Below are 26453 nucleotides of genomic sequence, written 5' to 3'. Positions count from 1 at the left end.
GTCTCAGATTCTTCCAGTTCAAACTTTTGAGGAGACTGCTTAGTCGGCTTTAAAACCGAACTTCCACAACTAGTCCTGTTATGTTTGATAGGACAGGACTCTTCCATTTCTACCCTCCCTGATAGCCAACCCTCTCCTTGATGAAAACACACCTCCTGAATCACCCCTCACCAGTGCCGGGTGAATCTGATGTACAGGGTTCTTAGTTCAAGCTCTCCTGACCAGCAGAGCTCTAGAACTGACTTAGCAACCTTGAACAAGTGACCCCGCTCTCCTTAATTGCGAGAGCCTCGTTTCCAGCAAGGGAAACGTTTCTGTGTTTATATTTTGTCAGATGACAAGAGGTTTAGTCTTGCTGATGGACTCATGAAAGCTCACCGAGTGGTTTTATGCAGCGGCATCCTTCTAATAGTTAAAATTGTGCAGTGGCCACAGCTGGTTTCAGCATCTCTTACTAGGTGGCGTAACGGAAGGTGGTTCTATCCTGTACCTCTCCTGCGACCCCAGGGCGATTTACCAAGGTGCTCTCAACTGCAATTTTTCACTGAAAACTCGGGAACGATATAAATGTTATTTCCATGTTGACTGGCATTATGCAAGGCGCATCAGAATGGAGAATTACCATTGTAGATTTTCCTGACCTTCTGGAGGACGGGGATTGTGCTTCAGTAATTGTGGCTTTGTTAGAGCCCTGTCCATAGTCAATGGATGTATAAGAGCAGGCAAGTTTTTTACTTTTGTGCTCAATTGTTGTGTAATGTCTAAATTTCCCTAAAACTTCCACTGCATTTATTTTATAACGTAAATGCTCAAAACCTAACTGAATAATGCATGTGGAAGTATTTTGAAGAATGTAAGCAAATAAACAAATGCGGTGCTTAATGGTGGTGGTGCTGGTGACAATGGAGTTCTTTGACGAGTAACAGGGGATGTTCTTTGTTGACCTTTCTTGTCTGCCGAAAATGCCAGGTAACATTTGCCACCCGGACCTTAAATTGACTGAAGAAATTTTTGGAAGAGCTTGATGAGGTGCACACTGCATCTGACATCCCTGGACAGCTTCGGCTCTCTGCCCATTTGTTTCCTTTGCTGTTACCCTGTGTTGTATCTTTTGTGAGGTCTTGCTTTCAGTGGGAATGACCTTCCTCACAGGAGGAGTGAGGTTCTTTGATCAAGGGTGTGCACAGAACCCTGCGAATCCACCAGGGCTCTCAAACAATGCTCTGTTGCTTTGTTCTCCCTGCATTTTAATTTCTAAATCTTCATTATTAGCAACATTTGGTTTGTACATTATCTTTCATTGAAAGGACAGAACATTAGTCTAGGGAAGAGACAGGGATGGAGAAAAAGAAGCCATCTGTAGTAGCTAATTGGGATTGTAACTTTTTTTTTTTTTTTTTTTTTTTTTTTTTACTGTGTTCCAGTCTTTGTGCTGCCTGTCGATATATACAACCGCGTGAGATAAAAAAACAGTTGCCCTCATTTTCTAGATGAAGGAATTAGGACTGAGTGAAGCTTATTGCTTTGCTCATGCTCTCTCAGCCAGTACACAGGGAGCCCGAATTCCAGCAAAGCTTGGCATCTAGTTGCTTGTCTCGTCACTGAGACAAAATATCTGACATTAGCAACTCAAGTCATGGGAGATTTATTTTAACTTCCGGCTTCAGAAGGCCCACAGGCCATCATAGTAGGAAAGGTAAGGTGAAGAATTTGGTTGTGGGCAGCCAGACTGCACAGTGAGGCTTGTCTCGGGGCATAAGACAGGAGGCTTGAGAGAGCAGGACAGGAATCAGGGACATGCATCATCCTCTTGTGTCACCTTTCCACCTGCCTCACCTCGCTTCCTGAGGGCTGCTGTGTCATGGGGACCAAGTGTTCAAACTATGAGCCTGAAACTGGGTTTGGTGGTGCTCGCAGAAGCGGAAGAACTGGTGCAGGTTTGTGGCCAGGCTGGTCTACGTAGTGGGCACTGAGACAACCAGGCTGCACAGTGAAACCTTACCACACACAAACAAACAGACAAAAACCAAAGCAAAGCCTGGGAAGGGACATTCAAGCCATAGCATTTTGCCCTGGTCATCATTCGGCTCCTGTGAAATGCATTCAAATCAGTGACAGCTTCAGGAGTCCACGTAGACTGCACAGTCCCACACTGTTTAAAAGTCCAGACTCACAGCCAATTCTAATCTGTGAGTCACTGTATAAACAAACAAATAAAAACCCCAAATGACACACTTCCAAGTCTATAACAGCACAGAGTAAGCATTGCATTCCTGTTTCAAAAGGAAAGGACGGGAGCATCACTGGGGAATATTGGATTAGAGCGGGACTGGAGGCTGCACGTCCATCGTGTGAGGCGAGCGGTGCATTGCTGTGCAGTGCAGTGGGCGGGGTGGCTCTGGCCCTGCAGCCCTGACGTCAGCATCTCCACTGGGCGGTCTCTTGGGCTTGGGTCACTCCCCATTATTTCAGCCAGATCTTCTCCACACCCACAAATGTTGATGGAATTAGGGTCCTTGAGAAGGTAATGCAAGGGATCCTGTGATGAGGAGTAGGAAGAAGAGGCAGAGAAAGCCTTAGTGACATTCAAGAACTAAATCTAGTTCATGAGAAGACATAAACTTTGAGCTGCTTTGTTGTAGTGAGTTGTGTGTTACATCCACTCACTCATTCAACAAATAATTTGTTCAGAATTGGGCACTTCTTATATACCGAGTGTACGGAATTAAAAGAGATGCTTCTGATAGTCCAGTGTGGAGACAGTTATTGAGTTATTGGCAATATCACGGAGCGGTAAGTGGCAGAGAGTAGCCAGGGACTGTGAACATTCAGAAGAGCTGCAGCGAAGGTGGCGCGGGCTAGGGAAGGTTCACTGTCCACGGGCGACATGGTGAGACCTGAAACTTGAGGAATTTTTTGAGGCCAGGCAGAGAAGTAGGGTTTGTGTTTGTGAACAAAACCATGTTTAAGTAAGACCATCAGCTAGGGTCTTTTAAGTTCAGATGGTTGAGGTGTGACATCCAGGGAAAGAGAAGAGAGGAAGCTTGGCCAGTAGGCAGGGAATTAATTCTTCCTGGGCTTCATAGATTAACTTAATTTCAATGAACAGAGAATGAAAAACATTTGAATTCTGGGAAGATGGCTGTGGATGTCATGGTGAAAAAGGATCAGAGTGCAATCAGCCTGGTTATTATAGCAATTCATCTCAGAAGGAGGTTGTGCAAAATTTAATTCAGGCGATGTTGTGAGGAAGAAGAAAATAGATCTTGAGAGATGATTTCTTGTTAGGGCCAATAAGACTACCAAATAATCCCATTTCTATTAATGCAAAAAGACTGAATAAAGACAGATAGGCAGTGATAATTAAGGCAGACATCCTGTTCCATAACCTATGCTTGACCAAGAGAAGAGTAAGACACCGGGCAGATTGCCGCTTAGACCACTGTGGGGAGGGGTTATGGAATCCCATTTGAGAAATACGTCCAGATTGTTTTTACTCACGTCTGTCATTTCTTTTAAAAACGTTTTACACTTATTTCCTTATGTGCCTCTCTGTGTGTGTGCAGATGTGTGTACCATGGTATATGCATGGAGACCAGAGGGTAACTCTGTGGAGTTGGTTCCATTCCTTCTCTTCACCTTGATATGGGTTCTGGGGACCAAACATAAGTCTCCAGGTTTGCTGGCCAGTGTCTTCACCTCCTGAGCCTGCCTGGCAGCACCATGCCTACTATTCCTTAATGAAATATTAAACTGACAAGAAGGTAGTTTAAAAGGGGACCATACCAGATCCGTTAGTGAGTTTATGTGCTCCAACAAGAAACTGATTAAAATTAAGGTGGAATTAGAACACAGGCGATCAGGTCTACAAATGAATAATTTGCAAAGAATGTACTGGAAATGCTATTTTGCTAAAACCCAAACACAATGAAGCAAGAACCCACGAGAGTCGAGGTATTAACTGGCTTGCCTGTGGTCATACATAGCCAAGGGTGGGGGAGACTCAGAATCTATCAGGGGCTCTCTGCAGGGTATCATGAAAACCCCAGGACACTCAGCCTGTTAGAATCAGGTGGTCAGTCAGAAAAAGAGAAGAGTGGGTATTCAAATCTAATAAAGAACTTGAAATCCTTTGAAATATGTACCAAGGGAGTTTTTTTTTTTTTTTTTTGGTTCTGTTGGAACAATAGAAGGAAATTAACCATGAAAAAGAATAATGCATTCTTTATGTAATTTACATAATAAATTGTGTATGGCAATAATTTGTACAAATAATAGCAGAATTTTAAAAGAATTTAGAGCATATGTAGGACTCAGGCTAGTTGACACTTCAAGCTTTCTGATCTCTTCAGCCACTGCTGTTGCTGGCCATCTGCCGTGCACCTAGCATCCTGACACATTCCGAGGGATTTACAACGAGAAGACAGGTCCATCTTCAAGGGCGTAGAGGTGTTCGGGAAAATGGATTTGCAAGCATGAAACTAATCGGAGCGATCGGGATTCACTTGCAGTTACTGGGATATGCACATAACCAAGTGGCTGTTTGGAAACTAGATGGTGGCACTCTGCATGCTTAGAAAGGGCGCAGTTGATGACATCTGGAGTCGATTAGAAGGCTCCAGGAATGATGGAAGGACACTTATGGTCTGACGAGGTGGTCTTCGGGAGGGTCCTAAAGGATGAAATCATTTGATTTTTCAAGGAAAGGGCTGACCAATGAAGTAGATATATTTGGTTTTGCATTTCTGAAATATGTATTGGAAATTTGCTCTAATAGTTCGTCTAGTTGCTACAGTGTTCTTTATTGAGATATCGCAAACAGTAGGATCAGCCAAGTGTTATTTCATGTCATATCCCTGTGGTTGAATGTCATGAAAGCACTAAAAACGACCAGAGACCAGTGTGGTCTGGGGGAAAAGTGTGCTCTCAGTCAGTTAAACAACTAGTCCTCCCATGTTCCAGCTCTGTGTCCAAAGGGGGGCCACCTACTTTTGTGGTTTAGTAAACTGTAAATTTGAAATGATACAACACAAACACGTATGCAAGATTTAAAAATTAAAACACAAACAATTGTGGGTGCTTAACAGTATTATTATTTATGCTGAAGAAGTGGACTATTTTTTGGAAGAACAGTTTATCAAGTATCCTAAAAAGCTTTATTTGTTCCTTTTAAAGAGCTAGTTTTTGTTTTAAATTTTTAAGTCCAATTTCTCATGTAGCCCAGGGTGACCACAAACTTTCTATTTAGGATGGCCCTGTGTGTACAGGGGTTTTGCCTGCATTATGTTTGTAACCACTTGTACTCCTGGTGTCTGTAGAGGCCCGAAGAGGTTGGATCCCCTGGAACTGGAGTTAGAGATGGTTGTGAGCTGCCGTATGGGGACTGGGAATTGAACATGGGTCCTCTGGAAGAGTAGCTAGTGCTCTCAACTCTTGAGCCCTGATCTTGAACTCTAGAGTCTGCTGTTCGCACCTCTCAAGAGCTGGGATTATAGGTACACACTACCACACCTGACTCCCCAAATCCTTTCAAAGAGTTTAATATTTGTGTAGTTCCTCATTGAAAATTTATTCTAAGGACATGGTCATATATTAAGGGTTATTGTTTGCAGCATTAGTGATTTATTTTATTTTAAAATTATGTGTAAATGTGTATGTTATGTGTATGTAGATACCTGAGGAGGCCAGAAGAGGGTGTCAAATGCCTTGGACTTGGAATTAGAGGCAAAATGCCTGGTGTGGGTGCGGAGAACGCAACTCATGTCCTTTGCAAGATCAGTACTGGCTATTATCCATCGAGCCCTCTCTCTGGCTCCTTTATTGCATTTCGTAGAATAGTGGAACCACCCCAAATCTCACAAACACCAATAGATGGGTGGTGAAATAAATTATGATTTACTTTTAAAAAATGCAGAGTAATTGAAATGATGTAGAAATCTATTTCTGATGTATGGGGAAAATGAGTTATAAAATTATATATGTCTATATATGTGATGTTCAGTTATGCAGAAAAAATTTTCAAAAAGGTTAATATTTTAAAATGTCATGTATGATTGAACAGCAGCCTTTTCGCGAGTTTTATATTCTTAGTTGTGCTTATCTGACTTTTGATTTTTGCTTTTTTGGTAGCCTAGATACTTAAAAACTTGAAAATAGTATTGGTCGCTTTAAGCACACTTCGTGACACAGGAGCACATTTAGGGTTAAGGAGCCGCTTTGTCGCTTGTGTGGCATACAATCCTAGTTTCGCTGAATCACTTTCATGTCTAGGGCTGAATTTTCTTTTGTGTTCCGTCTCTGAAAATGCGGTGAAGTGTCCAAGAGGAAAAGGAGCAGGGAGCAGAGACTGGATTAGTGTATGTTCAAGTGGAAACCAGCGTCTTCTTTGTGAGATGAACGCCTCATGACTGTTTTGGCTTGCGCTCATTTCTCTTTTGCTTTGGCAGGTGGCTTCTGGGTTGTAAGGACACAACGTTTAGCGACTGAAAACAGCCGCTGCCCTGCTGATCATCTTTGTTTCACCCTTTACTTGAAACTCAGCATAGTTGGGTCTTGCTAGGCCCCAGGACTGTGCAGTGGCGAGCAAGTGACGCAGAGGATCCTGCCACCCTCCCAGTGAAATCCAAACTTCTTCCCACACTCTTCCAGCCTGATCTTGCACCCACGGCCACACTAGTTGCTCTCACTCAGTTTGTCGTGCAAATCTATTTCTTTTTGCATGAAAACTTTGTATTTGCTCAGCCTCTTCCTTGAGATCTTGTCCCTACACATTTTGTGTGACTGGTGTCAACTCGTACCTCCGAGTGGCTTGGCATGCCACCTGCTCATAGAGGCTTTTGCCAACATCCCTATCTGAACTGATTCCCTGACCCACCCTCCCATTTTTCTCTATAGTAACACACTGTTTTAGTGTCTTCTCCCGCAATGGCCAACACAGTTTGCAACCGTGCTGGATCAGGATAGAGGAGACAGTGTGAGGACGCTGCTCATTCTTTGTGCGAACTTGGTAGATTGCACAGATGGTACAAGGTTTTATTTGGGGATGGGTGGGGGGAGGGTTATTTAGCGTTGGATGTGTTTACTCTGAGATCCATTTGAGATTCCTTGGTGAAAAAATGGAGAGGAGGTCTATTGCTCAAGTGACACAAGTTTCTGCAATGGAGATGTATATTTCAGAATTTCTGGCCGATGGGTAGTACAGGTAGCCATCTGGGTAGATGGGATTGCCCAGGGAGAGATGTTGACAGAGACAAAGGGAGTCAGTGTGGACCCTGATTCAATGATTCCAACGTTCTGGTAGCCCGAAAGTGGCAAAGCACTCTAAGAAGGCTGCTTCTCAAAGGTAGAAGCCTGAGGGAATATGGTGTTAGGGAAACCAAGGGAAGAGGGTTTTAAAAAATGTGGGAGCTCTGGACTGACTACTTGGAAGAACTTGAAGGGACAGTGTTGAGATGGGTGAAAGCCAGAATCAGTGCGGAGGTGAAGGTGCGAGCCAGGTTGGGGTTAATAGAGAGAGACTGTGTGGACGGACAGACAGAAACACACACACACACACACACACACACACGAGACTGTATCTACAACTCTTAATAATTTAAGCTCTGAAGGCAGAAGCCAGTAGCTGGAGGGAGGAGAATAGAAGGAGTAGGGGAAAGTACTTTGTTTTCCTCTGTCAGAGGAACTTCTATGAATGAGAATGACATTAATTAATAGACTTAATAAAGAGGGAGAGATTAATGACGCTGGAGGGATAGCTGGTAGATGGTGGGCTCTCATGGTGGACTTGGTGTTTGGTAACAGGAAGAAAGAGACACAAGTCTGCTTTTGTTATCTACTTCAAGCGAGCATGTGCTAGATACTATGCTAAATGACTCCCTGATAGGAGCCTCTCCATTTTACAGATGAGGGACTGAGCTTTTCTAGAGAGGGTCAGCAGAGGTCTTAATTCAGAGCTCTTGCCTTTCTTTCTCTTCCTTACCCATGTGATGGTGTATTACTTTTCTCCAGCTGCCATAAACCATCACAGATGGAGCCGCTACAACCACAGACATTTATTTTCTCACAGTTCTGAAGACTTCCAGTTCAAGATCAAGGTGTTGGCAGATTTGGTTTCTCCTGAGGCCTCTTTCCTTGCCTTGCAGATGGCCATTTTCTCGCTTGTCCCCACTCAGCCTTTCCGGTGTGATCCTGCATTACTGCTGTCTCTTGCATGTCCTAATCTTTTCTTACAAGGACACAAAGAAGATTGGACGAGGAGGCTCGTCGCTGTAATGACTTCATCTGAACTGGGTTATCTCTTTTAAAAGCCTTTTCTCTTGGTGCCTTCACTTTTTGAGGTTAGGGTTTCAATTTTGAATTTTGGGGAACACAATTTATGACACGTGGCTTCTCATGGAACACAGAGAACATTCTGAAGATGTAACTAGAACAAGAGAGAGCAGGAGATTGCTAGACACACGGAGTCTTGAGCACAGTTGTGTTTGGAGATGGTCAGACACGTCCAGTCTGCCAGTTATCTAAGTCTGCAGAGGCAGTCTGGTACATGTGTGGAGCAAAGAGCAAGGTGTCTTTGCTTTGATGAGCTGCTGGGTCCTCCTGGGCTCATGGGCCAGCCAAAACACCATCCCCTGTGCACAAGTTTGAAATGCAAATGAGCTTCACTCATATCCTCAGCAGAATTACAAGTTATTTTTTGTCAGAGTTCCTTCTGATTGTTTTCTTTCCTCCTCCTTCTCCTCTTCCTCTTTTAAATGCATGAGGATGTTTTGCCTAAGTGTAAGAGTACCTACTGTGTGCTTGTCTAATGCTTATAGAGGCCAGAAGAGGGCATCAGATCCCCTGGAACTGGAGTTACATCTGGTTGTGAGCTGCCTCGAGAGTGCTAGGGATCAAAGCTAGTTCTTCTGGAAGAGCAGCCAAGGGCTCTTAATGGCTGAGTCATCTCCCCAGCCCCATGATCATTTTCAGGTAGTTGAAATGAAGAGAATTAAATCTGTGAGGGCTGAAATTTTGTTGGTTCTCCACTATAGAAAGTAGTTTGAGCATATTCCAACCTGTTCTGTAAACTGTCTTTCATGATTGTGCATGCAATCTTCTTTACCACTTTCTTTATCCTTTTATTCCACCTTTAATCACTGGTAACTTTGTGAGTACTTACTAGGTGTCTGGAATCTAAGAATAAAGAATCCATAAGTCATATATATGGAGAGAGAGAGAGAGAGAGAGAGAGAGAGAGAGAGAGATCAAGTGCTAAAGCTGTTATTAACTCACCTAAACCTTTGACTATATTGGGTACCCAGTCAGTTCTAGGCAGTGTCTTTAAGATTGGGATGGAAACATAAGTGAGATGCTTCCCAACATATTCCTATCTTGATATAGAAAAATAAGCAGGTAAGTGAACTACGTGAATCTGTAAACACATTGTGAATATGTAAACCATACAAAGATCTCAAAGAAGGAAGGGCCTATAGTGTCTGCTTTCCCATGCAAGTTTGGAAACTCATTGAAAGGAGCTGTCCCTGCATTTTAATGCAAGTTGCTATAAATGTACATCCATTCATCTCACAAACATGTTTGAATGCCTGCAATCATTGTGGAATGATGGTTTTAAAGCTCTTGAATTATGAGCAAGCCATTGAGTTGGGGGATCTTTGACTTTTCTCCTTATTTCAGCTTGTTGCCCAAATCCTGTGCTATCGTCAAGTTTCTTTTTAGATAGTAGGATGATTAATGATGTTCCCTAAATTCTCCACATAGACCTTCTGAGTGTTAAAAGTTGAGAAAAGTCCCAGTAATAAGACATCGTTGTGATAGTGGGTTGAGGAAGTATAAGCTGGCCTGGCATATTGCTCAGATATTTGGAACGTAAAACTATACATTAGCATGAGTATTTCTTGTAATGTCATTATAAAAATTAAGATGAATGACAGGTCAAAGACATTTGGAAGAAAATGGATTCTGTTGATTATATAATTGATATATTTTCCAGGTATTACCTATTTATAGTTCTTCTCAGAAAAATTGTTTATAATCAAATACCATGGGTTAAATGAAACAATAGATATTAACGTTATTGCTGTCTTTGGAGAGGATGTGTTGTACGAACCCAAGGTGTTCATCTGCAATGTGAATGTATTTCTTTGGGAGAATGCCCAGAAGCAAAAAGGAGAAAAGGCAAGTCTGATAAATGGAAGACGTTACTTTAGAATAGTGATTAGCCGAACAACTGCTGACAATTGCTTTGATGTTGTGTCATGAACATATACCGTGTGCGTGCTGGCTCAGTCTCAGAACTGTATTCTCCAGTGTGTCGTAGAGGAAAGAGCACTGGATCATGAGTCAGGAGAACTAACCGCTAGCCCCGCCCTACCGCTACCCACCCGTGTGCCTCATTTCCCCACCTTTCAAATGAAGTGGTTAGGGGGAAAAGGGCTCTGAGCGTCTCTGTGTTCTGATACTTTATTGTTCTGTGGTTTTCCGTTCCACACCTGTCAAAAGCATTTGACTTTTTTTAAGTTGCTTAAGCCAGCGTTTCAGTTAGACCCATCCAGGAGCTTATTCCCACTGGCTGTTGGGAACAGCAAAGCCCTGCTTCTCCGGGACTTCATATGTCTTCTGCTAACTGCTGACAGTGAGCCATGCCACCTAAAAGGCTCCCTGGCTAGCCTTAAAGATTGAAAGGACAAACGGACAGTATTGAGAACTCTGTGGAAGAGGAGACCAGAGAGACGTTGATCATCATGGCTCCTTGGGATTTGCAAAGAGGAATGACTAGAGCTGGGCCATTCACTACAGCCAGGTCAAAGGTCAGGTCAGGAATGTGGACAATGCTGGTGACTCCAGGTAGGTGTAGGAGGGTAACGACATGTGTCCCTCCTGTCTCGAGACTGGGAAGCCAGTCTCAGAAAGCTATTAGAATGGTTTCTGATTTATGCAATTCATTGGAAGAAAAATGTGACCTTTATTGTTTGTGTTTTTATTGCCACACACTCATCGTATTCTTACTTGATATCCACAAAGTAAATACACTCTTAACATATTCATAGTTAGGCATTCATTAAACACACTTTCATGATTCTTACTGAGTTAAAAAATTGATTTTAATTGATGCCATTATACAGTGGACACACATTTTTTTCGGGGAATTTTAGAGTTTTGAGGGTTTTTTTCCTTCATAGTAGCTATAACTCTCTAGTGACAGAGACTTATATTTATTGCTATTTTGATAACAGGAAGCTTATCTGGAGATAATTAGAAAGCTATTAGAATAATGCTTTTCTTAGTGACTGAAAAAGGAATAGACAGAACGTGTAAGGATATTAACCCAGATGAAAATAATTTTAATTGTTGAATGCAGTTATAAGAAATTAGGTGTTTTGTATTAGTGTTTCTATCATGGAATTCTAGTAAAAATTTATATAGATTTTTAAAAATATGGATTGAATTCTCATACATAATTATTCCCTTTGTGTTTGATACATGTTACAAGAAGGTTCTTCTTTTTCTTCTTCTTCTTTTTTTTTCTTTTTGCTTTTATCTAGTTTCTTCCAAGATCCGGTACTTGCAGGAATATCATAATCGAGTTCTCCACAACATTTATCCCGTGCCATCAGGAACAGACATCGCAAACACCCTGAAGTATTTTTCCCAAACATTGTTAAGGTAAGCCTTACATACCCTTGACTTCAAGAGAACTATTAGGTAGTATTGCTGAATTGATTGGGACCTAATTTCACACTGAGCTGAAAGTCTTAAAAGGCCTTAGTCTTCTAGTGCTCTGTCAGAAGAGTCTGGTCTCCAGCCCCCTGGGTGTGTCTAGCAGATCAGAACCCAGTTTCCTTGGAAACACGGGCAGCACTATAGTGTTCTGCTTCCTCAGTTGAGAGTTCTTTGGGGAAATCTGGAAATGGTAAAAACGTTGTGTGTTTGACACAACAGCTCAAGATTAAGGGAGTGAGATTTGAGTCTCTAAAATTGAGAGCGAGGAGCACTCAGAGTCTAAAAGAAGTGGAGAGTTACATGGCAGCCTAGGCTTGCTGCTGGTACGTCCCGGTTCTCAGATTAGTGCAGGAATTGCAGCTGCTTCCATCCTATGTGTCACACCTGGTAATAAGTACTGCAAGGACAAGAGAGCAACAGCGCTGGAGCTCTGTTACCCTGTCTCCGTTTACTGCAGGGCAGAGATCCGAGGGGGCATTCCCCTTTAGCCTTGCCACTAATACAAAAGAGCAAAGACGAGCCTTTTCCAGCTGCAGAGCTGTCTTTGACAAATAGCATTGAATTCAGAATATTTCACTTACCATTACACCCCAGCACTTTATCTCACCATTGCCACACCCCTCTTTGAGTTTGCCCTGGACTCACTGCCATTTCTGTTATTTAGACAACAGCAAGAGTTCTGTAAGTCAGGCATGGGGAGGGCATACCTTGGAGTGAGTGTAGTGGCACTGGAGTTTCCAGGCATCTGGCGTTTGTTGTATGCAGACAGGCTGATCACTTATAGAGAGACACATCCTGCGTGCAGTCAGTCACTGGTCTTAGGCATTATGTCTACCGTTCTTCTTTGGATGTTGTCTTATCTTTAGGATCCTGAGTATCCCTGTCCTACTATGAAGGGATTCTGTTTATCAGGTTCCTGAGGTGTTTTAGGCTCACGTAGCTGGTTTAGTACCCTGGAGCAAGCTACTTCCCCTTTTCACAGGGCCTAGCAAAGTTAGCCAGGTTTTCTTAGTGATCATCAGGTGACTGTGGGAACCGAGGCATCCTATTCCATCCTTTTACATTCTCCTTTCGCCTTTGAGGCTGGGTGCCCCAAAGGGACACTCTTTCCCATATTATAACACACAGTGAGGGACACTTTCCTGGTAGGAAACATTGTGGATTCTATCTGTGAAGAAATGGTGACACCTTTGTTGGCTTCAGAGTGTGCCACTCAGGGCTTTGAAGTTGTGCCAATAAGTTAAGAAATTTAGGACACGGTGAGGGTTTTGTTTCGATCGTTATGATGAGGTCAGGGGTAATAGCATCTTCATGGTGAAATTGGTGTTCTAGTAGCCTATTCTAGAGATGGTCGGAGAAGATTTGTGTGACTGAGTCCATCTTAAAGGGGTGTCAATATCAACAGCCGTTAATGGTGACAGTGGCAATAGCTATCATCACCATAGCAACATTATATTATGATAGCTATATTTCTTCACATCAAGTGCTGCTCCAAGCTCTTTAAATGTGACATTTCCTTTAACCCCTTGTAATCAGATAAGGGCACTACTGTACATATTTCACAGATAATGAAACTAAGTCACAAGCGTGGTCCAATACGTTGCTCAGTGTTACAGATTCAGTAATTTTGGAGTCATTAGGTCATTGGTGATCCTTATCCACAGCACACACTGCGCCACCTGTGCCGTGCTGCTGCTCTCTGGTTATTGTCACCCAGCAGGGATACTTCTCTTTAATAAAAACTTGATTTCGCCCTTGGGAATGCTAGCTAGCATCTGACAGAAAGTCGTAGAGTGCTGTTGGCTGGCTATCTGTAAAATCAAGGGAAGACAGGGAGTGTTTAGTGCTTGGCGTCTATTCAGAACTTTTGCTCCATGGAGCTGAGCCGAGGTGATGTCGCAGTTCCACCTTACTCAGAAGGTAGCCTCAGGTGGTGGAGCAGAGCAGGCCTGGCAGACTCTGTGCATGCCCATAGAGTACACATGTGCACAAGACATTGACGAATGTAATGCATGATGGATCAGACTTGAATAGGAATATTTATAGGTCAGCTATTTGATCTGAATCCTATGTATTTCTTATCTTCTCTGTGCCTAGTGCAGCTTTTTTTTTCGTTAAAAAAAATGGAAGTACAAAACTTTTATCTTTTGTTCTTTATATTGAACCACGTTAGAAGCCCTTTCACTGTTGGCACCTGCATCCATTCCAACCACACGTATATTCCTTCCTCTTAAGAAGCTAGTAGAAAGTTTAAGCCACATGAGATGAACTAAGTCTTTGGCTCTTTGATTATTGCCAGTAAAGTTCTCTACTACAAACAAGGTGGTTCCCTTTGTATTTATATAATTTTTACATTAAGAACTACTTGCTGCTTCCAGAACTCAGGTTCTTGTAAAGATGTAGGAAGAACAAGCTGGGTACTCTGGCTCCTGCCTGATGTATCCAAACTAGGGAGCTGGAGGCAAGAGGAGTGAGACCCTGGGAAGGACTATGTGGTACCATTTTGCAAAATTCAGGTGGCTTTATTTGAGTTAGGATTACATCATTAGAATGCTAGTTGTCTGGTGTCTGTGCATTCGGGAAAGCTTTGAATGGCAAAGCTGAGGTTGGCCTAGATGGTCAGTGTCAGTCATTTAGTCCAATGGAGGAGAGAGAGTTCATGTCACCACAGCTGACTATAACATCGGCTGTAGCATCTGCATAAGATAATTCGCCTGCCGAGGTTCTCTCTACTCAAGTTGGAGAAGTCCTCTGTCATAGGCAGTGTACTGAGCCCTGTGCCCAGAGCAGCTTTTGTCCTATCATAGGGATCTGCAAAGGCGGACACATACATACACGTATACGTATACACACATACACACAAAATTGACTTTCGTCAATTTTCATCCAGTACAGAAGCTTTCAGAAGCCTTTCCTGCATCAGGCAGTGGCTGGAGGCCCTGGGCGGGATGACATACGCATGCTGCATTGTGCTCATTCTAACTTAGCAGGGTCGCAAGTCTGGCAGTGGACACAGACTCACAGAATTTTCCCGCAGAGGTTGTTCTGCTTATGTGCCTCTTAGCATTAGGGGTGGCAATAAAGATTGTCTAGTTTACCCTCCTCAGGGCTCAGAGGTGTTTGTTCACTTCATGCTAGGAGCATACTGTGGTCACATTTCCATCATCTAAGGTCTTTAAGGATCTTGCCTTTTACCGGGTGGCTGGATAGTTGTCAGCTCCTAGTGTCCTTCCTGTTTCAGACTTGTTGGGAATCTTCCTCTGTGTCTCTCTTCTGGTGTTCTTGGAGCTGCTCGAATGTAAACCTTTACATTTGCTACCAACTTGTTAGAAAATGTAAATACATTTTAAATAGGGATTCCAGTTTCAGTCCAATATTCTTAATAGAATAGGAATTTCTAAGAACAGACACATAAACACATACACACACATATATACACACATACACACATAGATACACATTATATACGCATACATACACACATGCAAACTCAGACACATATACATATACACACAAATACAGATACACATAGAGACATGCACACACAGACACAGAGATATGAGAACACACACACATAATACAGATATGGATACACAGACACACACAGAGACACATACATGCATAGACACACACATATATACATATACAAACACACAGAGAGAGACACACAGAGACACACACAGACACAAAGACATGAAAATACAGAAATAGACACACACAGATACACACACAGACACATACACACATACACACACAGATACACATATAGACACACACAGACACACACACACACAATCTAAAGTCCACAGGATAGTTTTAAAGTGTAGCATAGCACAGTCAATTTGTTTAAGTGCACAGATGCAGTACAAATGTCAAAGTTCTTAATTGTGTAGAAAGTTGATTTGATGGCTTAACTTTCTGTGCAAGAAAGGCCTCAGGACACTCAACCCCCTTGCCCACCCCAGGGGTCTTCTTCCTTTTTTGGCAATGGAAGCCAGTGGTCACAAAGAGGGTCTGAGAGGGAAAGGAGAGGTGAAAAGCTGGCCACAATGTCTGACTCTTCTGACAGGGCATTCTTAATATTCTTTTTGATTGAATCTGTATATAAACCTTTGGGAAAGAATTTCAGGTGGATGTGGAAATCGTTGGTCATTCCCAAGTTAAACAGTTTGGCTGGGGAAATAAGTAATTTTTTTTTCTCTGAATAAGACATCATAAAACAAAACATCATAAGATCACAATGCATTGTACATTGATTCATGAGCCCTTCTTAAGTTTCCACAACGAACACATTTCCTTACATTGAGCCATGAATGGCTATTTAAAACTGGTTTCATGGATAACTCATCTCCGCCATTTTTTCCCTCAACTTCACCTGCTAAATCTCAAGGCAGAGAGAGAAAGTTGTACTGTTTCAGTGCTGACATTCTTCCCTCCCTGAACGTAGGACACTGTCATTGCTGTCACCTGGGAATGCACATGCACAGGAGGGAAAAATATCACAGAAGCAGCTTCCAAAGTTGAGCCATTAGCGCTTTCTGCAGCCCTTCCGGCTCTGGAACAGCAACGTGTAGTTAATAATGTGTCATATCCCCCACCAAGGCGGTGGTTGACTAGACTTAAGTGATATGACACTTTACATATCATGCATTTATGATATCCAGCTACTTTTTTTTATTGACTCAGGGACAGTGTTGTTCTTTTTGAAGAGACGCTGGCGGCTAGCCAACGTATGTTGAAATTTGGGAAACTATATCAACATGTCCATTTTGTGACTCTAAAGGGATTTCAGGGGATAGACTCCTATAGGACTAAAATTGTTGGTAACTGGACTTATCAATAATGTAACATGTAAATATGGTAATCTGAGGAGTAATTTCATTGTGTGGGAAACTATAAAGTCTAATGCAAAAATATATGTTCTCTATAATAGAGGTAGGCAGACGGTGAGAGGTGGAATAGTTTATCCTATTGTAGTTTAAGGTTACAAAGCCCAGTATAGCACACACTAATGCAGGTAAATTAGATCCCCTTTAACAAAAACAAAGACAGCAGCTCCTAAGTTCTTTATTGCTAAGAAGTATTACATAACTATTCTGAAATTATCTTTATTATCATTATTATTATTGTTTTTCCTTGGACATTGGGTAACAGAAGACAGAGGAAATGGAGGTAAATCAGGCACCTAGAAAATAAAAAGCATGTAGTCATTTTTTTACATTGTAACATATTTCTGTGCTAAGAGAAAATTAAAAAAAAAATCAATGTCGACTTGACATAACAAGCATGCTGGCACTAACCAGTTCCTCACACCACTGTGACATTGTAGACGTCACACCGTTAGTTGAGAATTTAGTAATGTTGGATGCACATAGAGTAAGTATAAGACAATGAAAAGAAGCATTTAGAAACTGTTTTCTGTTTTTACTAACAAATAAGTATACCATAGGAAAACACTTACGTGCTGTAGACGCTGTAGTACGTAATGGTTGCCTACTGGAAAATAGCATAATCTCATTTTAAAAACCTAAACATTTGGTTAAGAAATAATTTGACTTTTAAACCAACAACTTTTCTGCTTTGTAACTTTTACTAAAAGTTTCATAGATTTCAATGGAGACTAAAAGTAGAGCAATATTTAGAGACTACATTTATTCTCATTAAGCTTTTTTTTAACTTTCTACATGATCTTTTCTCTAGTTTTTAGTGAGTTTTGTTGACTAATAAAGTAAGTAACAGCAGTACCATCAGAGATCTCATTGTACGATGCCCAGCTTTCCCGTAGATGACGCTTGCTTAGCTCTTAGAGTTTTCACGGTAACTATTTAATAAACACTGTTTGTATTCATAAAATAAAACGTTTCCTTCCAACATGCCAAATTAAAACACACACACACACACACACATTATCTTTAGTTCACCAACACACGCTATGGGCCATTTACTATATATTATTTTATAGCTTTTCCAATGTAGTTTAGTTAACACTTTAGAAATATGTATTATTTCTAAGTTCATATGCCTGTTTAAACTTCATTATCTCAAATGATACTGACAGAATGTCATGAAACAGTATCATAATATACATATAGACATTATTTTGATGCAATAAACATGTGATTTTTAAGACTTTCTTAATAAACGCACATGTTTATTCTTTGCTAAAACATGTTTCTGCAAGTGCCATACCTATATTTTGCAGGTTTCTATCTGCATGACGAGATAGCACTGCTACGTTGCTTTGACAACTCGGTATGATTAGGAGTGAGAGCCCTCACAGATGAAGCCAAGTCAGCGTTTCTCATGCTAGGAAACCGCTCCTTCGCCAAATTGACAAACTGTAAAACATGGGTTTGGCACTGAAACATGCATTTTTATATTTTTGCTCCTTATAAACCAGATAACACATGAGATGCAATGCAACTTCCACAAAGTCCACCTGTATTGTTGACATCTCTGAGCACATGGCTGTACGACCAGCACTAGATCCGTAGGCTGTGCTGCGGTGGCAATTGCATCTTATGTGGGATGTATCTGGTGTTTTATTATTTGTTTTAGAGTGTCATTTCAATGTAATGTGCTGTTCTTTGTGTCTTTGTTGTCTCTTTTTTTTCTTTGTCCCCCCAACAGCATTTTGTCCCGCACAGGGAAGAAGGAAAACCAAGATGCCTCCAATTTGACAGTGCCCATGACCATGTGTCTTTTTCCTGTGCCATTCCCACTCACCCCATCTCTAAGACCGCAGGTCAGTTCCATCAACCCTACTGTTACTCGCTCCCTCCTTTACAGCGTCCTGCGAGATGCTCCTTCAGAACGCGGCCCGCAAAGTCGTGATGCTCAGTTGTCAGACTACCCTTCTTTGGACTACCAAGGCCTCTACGTGACTTTGGTGACTCTCCTGGATCTAGTTCCTTTACTACAGCATGGCCAACACGGTGAGCGTTTTTACTGAAGTCTTTGGAAATGTCCATGCGTGCTTATGAATATTTATGGTGCTGAGCAGGCGGGCTTGGAGAATGTTGTTTCTGTCGTAAATCTCTTGAAGGGTTTTGTGTGTCTGAAGCCTTTCTGACGATGAAACTTAATAATGGTGCTTCCCTTCCATTCATTTCACACGGTCCTTATACCCAGCGTTGTTATTCAAGGGGTTGGAAGCAGGAGACAATGAACTGGAGACGGGAAATATAGCAGGCAGCTCCCTTCACTGATCAGTTTTATTGTGGGGACTCTTGTTAAGACCACAGTTGAGAAGCTGAGTTTGAAGCTTTGCCCCAGAAAATGTAAGAGGTTGCGTTTGAAGAGCAGGCTCTAATCCTTGACTGATTCTGAGAAGTTTCAGGGGCAAACCAAAAATTCTCTCCGGGACTCACTTTTCCTGGTAAAACAAATGCCTGATTTATCTAACAACCAGCAGTTACTGCAAAATACTGGGGCAATAATTATAGCACATGGTGTTGCATGTGGTATTTAGAGTAGAAGCCGTTAGTGAGCAGCCTTCCTCTCTCTGCCCCATCCTACCGTGTCTTTCCATTGTTTGTCCCCTCTGTTCTTCAGATCCACACAGAGGGGTGCAGTGACGTCTGCTTAGCTATCCACTATGGATTTGGGGGAACTTAAAAATTCAAAACTGTATAGAGAGTAGAGATTTGCTTCTTAAATGCAGTTTAGAAGCCTGAGCTGTCTTTAAAATATTTGCCATTTGGCCCCTGGAAGTGGGATAACCGAAGAAGTTTCATTGTACAGAAAAGCAAGCTTTGGAAATGGGTGGGTGGTGGGGATTGTTTTTTTTTTTAATATGGTTGTCTGTCCTAGAAGAATGCTTAATGGTTGATTTAGTATGAAGTGTTTGTAATTGAAATTTTTTAAAGTTTCCTTTCATAAAGTGATGAAATTATTACTGAATTTGCTTTTCTTGTCTTTACAATGCTGTATTATGCTGTGGAGTTGCTTATTTTGAACCCTTTTGCTGTCTTAAACCTACCTAACCTCTTGTGCTACAATCCTCTCCCAGCTCAGAACCAAAATGAGACAAATTGGTAGCTTGTAGGTGTCAAGTGGCACCCAGTCCTAAATTCAGCATGGACTCATGTGTCCCTGGGGAGAGTCACTGGGTCAGACTAGATGCCCTTTATTTTTAAGATTTCTTGATTGTGGTATTTCGCTTGGTAAATGGTAATTCACATAATGTGTGAATCTTGACAATTTCAGTATCGATGATTTATGTTTTTGCTCTCATGCCTGTGCCTGCCTTGTGACCTTATCTTGATATTTATTTATTGTGTTCTTCTTCTGAATAATATAGCCTAGAAGCTAGGATAAAGATCACCAGCATTCTAGCAAAGGGTTTAGAGGGCCCAGGCAGCCCCTTTCTCTCAACCTTCTCTGCACAACCTGGGCCATAGGGAACTTGGAGATTGCAGATCCAGCGAGAATCTCTGAGGACTGGTCCTGCCAGCTGATGCTGTGGGCGAGCTTCCTGAGAAGCTGCTTCTGATAGAGAAGGGTTGACTGCTCCCTGGCTAGAGTCTCTGTCCTCATTCCGGGTCCAGGTGGCCTATAGGAATGAGCAGGAGTAGTTCAACTACGGGTGAATTGTGATTTGGGCAGTTCCTGCTTTCACCAGATCTCAGTTTCCTTGGGTAGAAAGGTGGACTTCCAGGCCCTTTCAGTGCTATTAATCTGTAATTAGGCTTTTTAGCCTAAGGCTGAAAAAAGGCTCAATGAACATAGCTGAAGTGTCTCTTATGCACAGCCTGATGGAATTCACACAAAAATACCTGTGAATTTTCCGCTTGTTGGTCTGAGCTCAAAGGCGATGTACCTGGGCTGTTCAGGTTGCATGTTGACCACACTGTCAGCTGACAGGCCAGTCAATATGGTTTGTTAATTCTCACAATTATTAGAAATAATTTGAGGAATGCACATGATTCTGGAAGACGAATCAGAGCCAAAGCAGACCAGAGACTTCACTATCTTAATGAATACAGAAGTGATCCAACTTCATGTCAAGCCTTGGCTGATGGTCTATATTTCAAGAGGTTCAGAAATATCTCAGTGTACATCAAATGTAATGGATTTATTCTTCATGCTTTCTAAAGCTGAATAGTCATGGTTTGTTTTGAAGGCCCTTTATGTTTACTTCTCATGCAGGTAACAATGATAGTAATATTAATGGCAATAAGTACTAGCTAATGTTTTTGGAATACATGCTATGCTGAGCTCTTTGTATTTATTTCATCTAAACTCCTATCAAGCCAGGTAGGTATTGTTATTATCTGTATTTTAAAGCCTTGAGAGATTATTTTGAGGAGGATCAGCTTCCCTGACAATGAACAGGATGCACAGGGCTGTGCAGTACCAGCCCCTAGCTTCCTTTCTGCGAAGCACACCTAATCTAGAGGTCACAAACTACCTCACTGCCCGAGACTACAGGCGTAGGACCAGTGTGGCTTGGCCAGTGTAGCAAAAATAGCCAGGTCTTAATTTCTAATACTTCCCTGGACTTTTCTGAAAATTCTACTAGGCACATCACTGTATTTCAGTTATCTTTATGAAATCCAATGGAGATTAAAAAATAAATTGAAGGATGTCAGCATTCACTTGGAAAGTGCTTTAATTAATGGGATCAAGGGTCACCTGACTAGTGAGGCTTACAGATGACTGATACACTGATGAGAAACTCATGGAACAGATTTATGTCTTAATATATTCACCAACTAACTGCTATGTACATCCCACATTCTACTAAGCAATGTATTTCTGAATTCTTAGTAGAAAGGGAGCAATAGATGCTTTTATAGTTTAAACTAGATCATTAAAATATAAAGCTAGCATGTTTTGTTAATGGCACCATCTTCAGTGGCTGACTACTTAATTTTGTTTTGTAGATCTTGGACAGTCAATATTTTATACAACCACATGTTTGCTACCCTTTCTCAATGATGATGTTCTGAGCACTTTGCCCTATACGATGATTTCAACGCTAGCTACCTTTCCTCCATTTCTTCACAAGGATATTATTGAATACCTTAGCACATCTTTTCTACCAATGGCCATATGTAAGTTCAATCTCACCTCATCCTAAAATTATCTTTATATGTTGTACAAATGGAAACTGTGTTTACTGTTACAGGTGCTTGACTTTCAAGATTGTAACGGAATCATTTGATAACGTACACCTGCTATGACCTAAATTCTAATTGTTTCAGCATTTCAGTTATGTTGGAAGTCGATGATGTGAAAGACAATTATACCTTAGAATCATCACGCTATTCACTCAGTTTGCCTTCATGGAATAGGAGGAAAGAATGTGTCAAAGCATTCTGTGTTTCCTACATAGAAATTACAGTGTCTTTTTCCATGTTAGAAAAGAAGGTGGACAGAGTGTGTCTGGTGTGGAGACTGCTTCCTGCTGCAGGTGAAGGCAGCTGGGAAGATGGATAGAGCAGCAGAGGGTGGGGAGACATAGCCTCCTGTTCCAGCTCTGCCACAGGATGCTGTGGAGGGTTGTACAGCTCAGTTCACGTGGTTGAAATCAAATTTGATGCTGGTGACTGGATCAGCTTTTCTTCTCAGTATTTTGATGACAAAATGAGTCAAAATTTATGACATGCTTTGGAAAAAAAAAGCCAATGCCCATGACTCCTATGCAAGATATAGTCACAAGCCTGAGAGCAGTCTTGTCTATTTATTGATATTTTTTTGGAGACTGGGCCTCACAACTCCAGGTCGGCCTGAAATTTGATTAGTTCTGTAGTTAAGAACTTCTTCAAATTCTTGATCTGCTGTCTTGGACTCCTGAGTGCTAGGATTATGGCTTCTTTTCAACTTTTATATACATAATTCTACAGGGTCCTCAGACATGAAAGCAAAGAGAAAACAAGCAGAGTTTCAGCTTCTATAATCACAGTCCCTAAAGTGTTCTTTACAAGTGGATTGTGGATCAGCCTAGGTTTCAGGGAATAAGCTGAAAAAATGATGGTTTAAGAATTCAACCAGATCAAGATGCAAATCTCAGCTCTGCCACTGGCTAGCTATGTGAATTTAGGCAGGCGACTTCAATCTTCGATTGTTATCTGTAAAATAGTAATCATAGCTTCCTCGTGGATAATCACAGCTCCTTTGTGACTAGTAACCTTAGCTGCCTCACGAACAGCAACTGTGGCTGTATCTGGACGTGTCAAGGGGTAGCGTATTAGCCTGGGTGCTGGTAGTGTGCCACCGGAGCCTGCTGGCTGTCACTCACGCTTACCCTCCCACCTCAGCCCCCTGAATACTGGGATTTTAGGTGCACACCACCATACCTGCTTTTCTTCTCTTGATTTTTTTAAAAAATAAAAATAGCTCTATTGGTCATGTCTAACTCCTGGTATCAGTGCCTGTCACATTATGTTATATACTCATGCCCTTATTAAAGTTGCTGTGCATCAACAATTGACAAACACGGCACCTTTTGGGCTGCACTGGCTCACCTGAGAGTGAGTTTAACCTAGGGACAGCACTGTAATTTCATGTCTTTTCAGCAGAGTCCGGCTCTTTGTTAACAGTTTTTAAAAATATTCAGCAAATATCTAATATTGTTAAGCATCACATTCAGCAAATATTTAAACATAAAATATTTGCTAAAATATCCTAATTATTTAGTGACAGGGAAAATGAGCGAACTGATGATGTCACTCCAAGTTGGAGAATATTTCATTCTGTTTCGCCTATGCGATCTCATGAACCAGTGCTTGCTTGTGGGTGTAGTTTTAGAATTTTGTGATCTTGTTTTTAAATAATGTCAACTGTTAAACAAATGAACAGGCGTCTTTAAAAAAAAAAAGATGGGCGGATGAGACGGTTTCTTACTGGTAATAATCTAGCTCGCTGTGCCCCTGTTCTTGGGGATAAGTAAGTTGTGGGGAGACATTGACGCAGTGAGCGTCTTCCCACACTGAAGGTTGATCAGGCAGTGAGCGTCTCGCCTCGGTGAAGGTTGATCAGGTATTGTCAGCTCGTTTCTTTGCAGAGCTGGTGACTAATTCCTCCTTCATTAGAAGTGGGGATTCCCAGACATAAACCTCGTCATGTTAAAATCCTCGTTTTAACACAAATATCGGAAGCAACTGAGTACTAAAAATGAGTGATGCGAATCTAAAAATATGTGTGAATTTCAGTATTTTTTCGTGGAATGGCTCGATATTTATTCCTTTGAAGGTTTGAGCAAGTCACTTCATGTCTCTGAGACATAATGGTTTTTTTCAGCTTTAAAAGTGGGGATGTTCAGAAAACAAGTTGAAACTCCCTGGTTATTTCTGGCTTAATAATTCTAGGTCAAATAACATCAATGTTAATTTTTAAAATTGTTTCTATTGAGCTATATATTTTTTTGCTTCCCTCCTTTCCTCCTGCCTCTCCTTCTACCCTCTTCCCTTGATCCCCATGCTCCCAATTTACTTAGGAGATCTTGTCTTTTTCTGCTTCCCATATAGTTTAGATCCATGTATGTCTCTCTTAGGTTCTTTTTGTTGTCTAGGTTCTCTGGGATTGTGAATTGTAGACTGGTTTTCTTTGCTTTATGTCTAAAAGCCACTTATGTGTGAGTACATGTTATATTTGTCTTTCTGGGTCTAGGTTACCTCACTCAGTATGATGTTTTCTAGATCTATCCATTTGCCCACAAATTTCAAGATGTCATTATTTTTTTCTGCTGTGTAGTACTCCATTGTGTAAATGTACCACATTTTCCTTATCCATTCTTCGGTCGAGGAGCATTTAGGTTGTTTCCAGGTTCTGGCTATGACAAATAATGCTGCTATGAACATAGTTGAACACATGCACTTGTGGTACGATCGAGCATTCTTTAGGTATATAACCAAAAGTAGTATTGCTGGGTCTTGAGGTAGGTTGTTTCCTAATTTTTTGAGAAATCGCCATACTGATATCCAAAGGGGCTGTACCAGTTTGCACTCCCACCAGCAATGCAGGAGTGCTCCCTTTACCCATCATCCTCTCCAGTATAAGTTGTCATCAGTGTTTTTGATCTTGGGATTCTTACAGGTGTAAGATGAAATCTCAGAGTTGTTTTGATTTGCATTTCCCTGATGGCTAAGGATGTTGAGCATTTCCTTAAGTGTCTTTCAGCCATTTTAGATTCCTCTGTTGGGAGTTCCCTGTTTAATCTGTACCCCATTTTTAAAATTGGATTATTTGTTCTATAACACCAATTTTTTTTTTTTTTTGCATACTTGGTACATACCTTTGTCCATCCGTTGGTAGGCCTGGTTCACGTGTTTACTTGCCACTCTGTTTTAGCCTGTTGGCTTGGGTGACTTCTCACACCCTCCTGGTCATTCACTTGTAGTCACTCTTCACCATCTTTGAAATGAGCTGTAGTGGTGGCCTGCATGCCTGCTCTTAGATGACTGAGTTGTTTCTTCATACACAGACCTCAAGACAGAAGGGACAGACTTTCAGATTCCAATTAGAATGGATTGCAGTGAGGATTGTAGTGGTCTTATTATTTTATCCATGCTGTTTCTATTTTTGGTAGCTATTACGGTATCTAGAGCTTCACACTGGATCAGGATAGGGACATTTAACTTGGTCCAGAGTCTTTTTTATCACAGCACAAAGATGTTAGATAAAAGATGTTGCATTTTCTAATTTGCCAGAAGGACTTGCCTGACATGAAGGTGCAGGTTTGTAATGCTAGCACTTGGGGGGCTGAAGCAGGAGGATCACTACAAATTCAAGGTTAATGAGACCCTATTGCAAACAACAAAACACAATACAAAACAAAATTTACAGGAAGATGTTTTAAAAAAATCTGATTTGTATGGAATTTTTATAGTCAATGTAAAGCATAGATTTTTTTTCCATTTTAAAATGAGTATCATTAATGATTATATAATTACTGATTATGTAATTAATGATCATATTGTCTGTATTACTTAGAAGATGCAGTTTTGAGCTTTGAAGTGGATCCAATTCTCCAAACCAAGCATAGGATGCGTAGCATACATACTGTTTATGCCGTCTTTGTTACCACGCTAATCGCTTATGCTTTTTTTTTTTATTTTTAAATAACTCCTTTAAAATAACTCATCAATTTATAAAAACTCTTGACATGTTTTTCTTATTAACTCCTCCAAAAATAAAATACAGATTGCTTTATTCCATATGTGTGGAATCTATGCTGTTTATAAAAGTGTATTAGAAGAGTTACTAAGCATTGGAAAAACAAATCATTTGCACATCACCATGGAAACCTCTCTTTTTCCAATAAAGGATTTGTGATTTGTTGTCCAAATTGAAATATGGATCTTTGGATGATGATACTTCCATATAGTTTAAATAGGCATTCTTTAGTATAATTTAAATAAGCATCCGTTCATGTGGGCTATCTTTTTCTGAAGACAGAAACAGTGCTGAGGAACGCAGCAGCCTGGACTGTGCCATCGAATCCAGTTTCTTTCCTACCTTAGATTTTCTCAGTCACTGACTCTCAGGAAAAAGAAAGGCTCATTCAGATCGTTGTGTTGATTTAAAAACACATGTATGACTTCACTGCATATCTAGTTCCAAGCTATGGTTTTATTGTTTGGTTTTGGCTACACATGGAACACGTGGTATAGTTCTATGGTCTTATGAAGACTAATCGTACACAGAAAAAAATAAAGAAAAGGCAAGTTCTTGGTGACATTTGAATAACCATTGTCATGCATAGTCCACTCATTTGCTAATGGTTGCAT

General features: G+C 41.1%; 1 protein-coding gene across 12 annotated transcripts in view; it reads left to right on the top strand.

Moving 5' to 3' along the window:
- Positions 1–26453, top strand: part of Unc79 (unc-79 homolog, NALCN channel complex subunit) — a 247750-nt gene that overhangs the window by 29511 nt on the left and 191786 nt on the right. For 8 of the 12 annotated variants that reach the window (XM_057782624.1, XM_057782620.1, XM_057782614.1 and 5 more), the window contains exons 1-4: positions 10763–10842; positions 11541–11661; positions 18349–18653; positions 21606–21776. In XM_057782624.1, coding sequence (XP_057638607.1) covers positions 10767–10842; positions 11541–11661; positions 18349–18653; positions 21606–21776 — 673 coding nt within the window. In that variant the 5' untranslated portion in view covers positions 10763–10766. Of the gene's footprint in view, positions 1–10762; positions 10843–11540; positions 11662–18348; positions 18654–21605; positions 21777–26453 lie in introns of those variants that run through there. The other 4 variants (XM_057782622.1, XM_057782613.1, XM_057782618.1 and 1 more) reach the window with 3 other exon arrangements.

The sequence above is a fragment of the Chionomys nivalis genome, chromosome 10, assembly GCF_950005125.1.
Source record: "Chionomys nivalis chromosome 10, mChiNiv1.1, whole genome shotgun sequence".
NCBI lineage: Eukaryota > Metazoa > Chordata > Mammalia > Rodentia > Cricetidae > Chionomys > Chionomys nivalis.
Note: the sequence above shows the minus strand (reverse complement) of the source record. Positions and strands in the feature narration are given on the sequence as shown.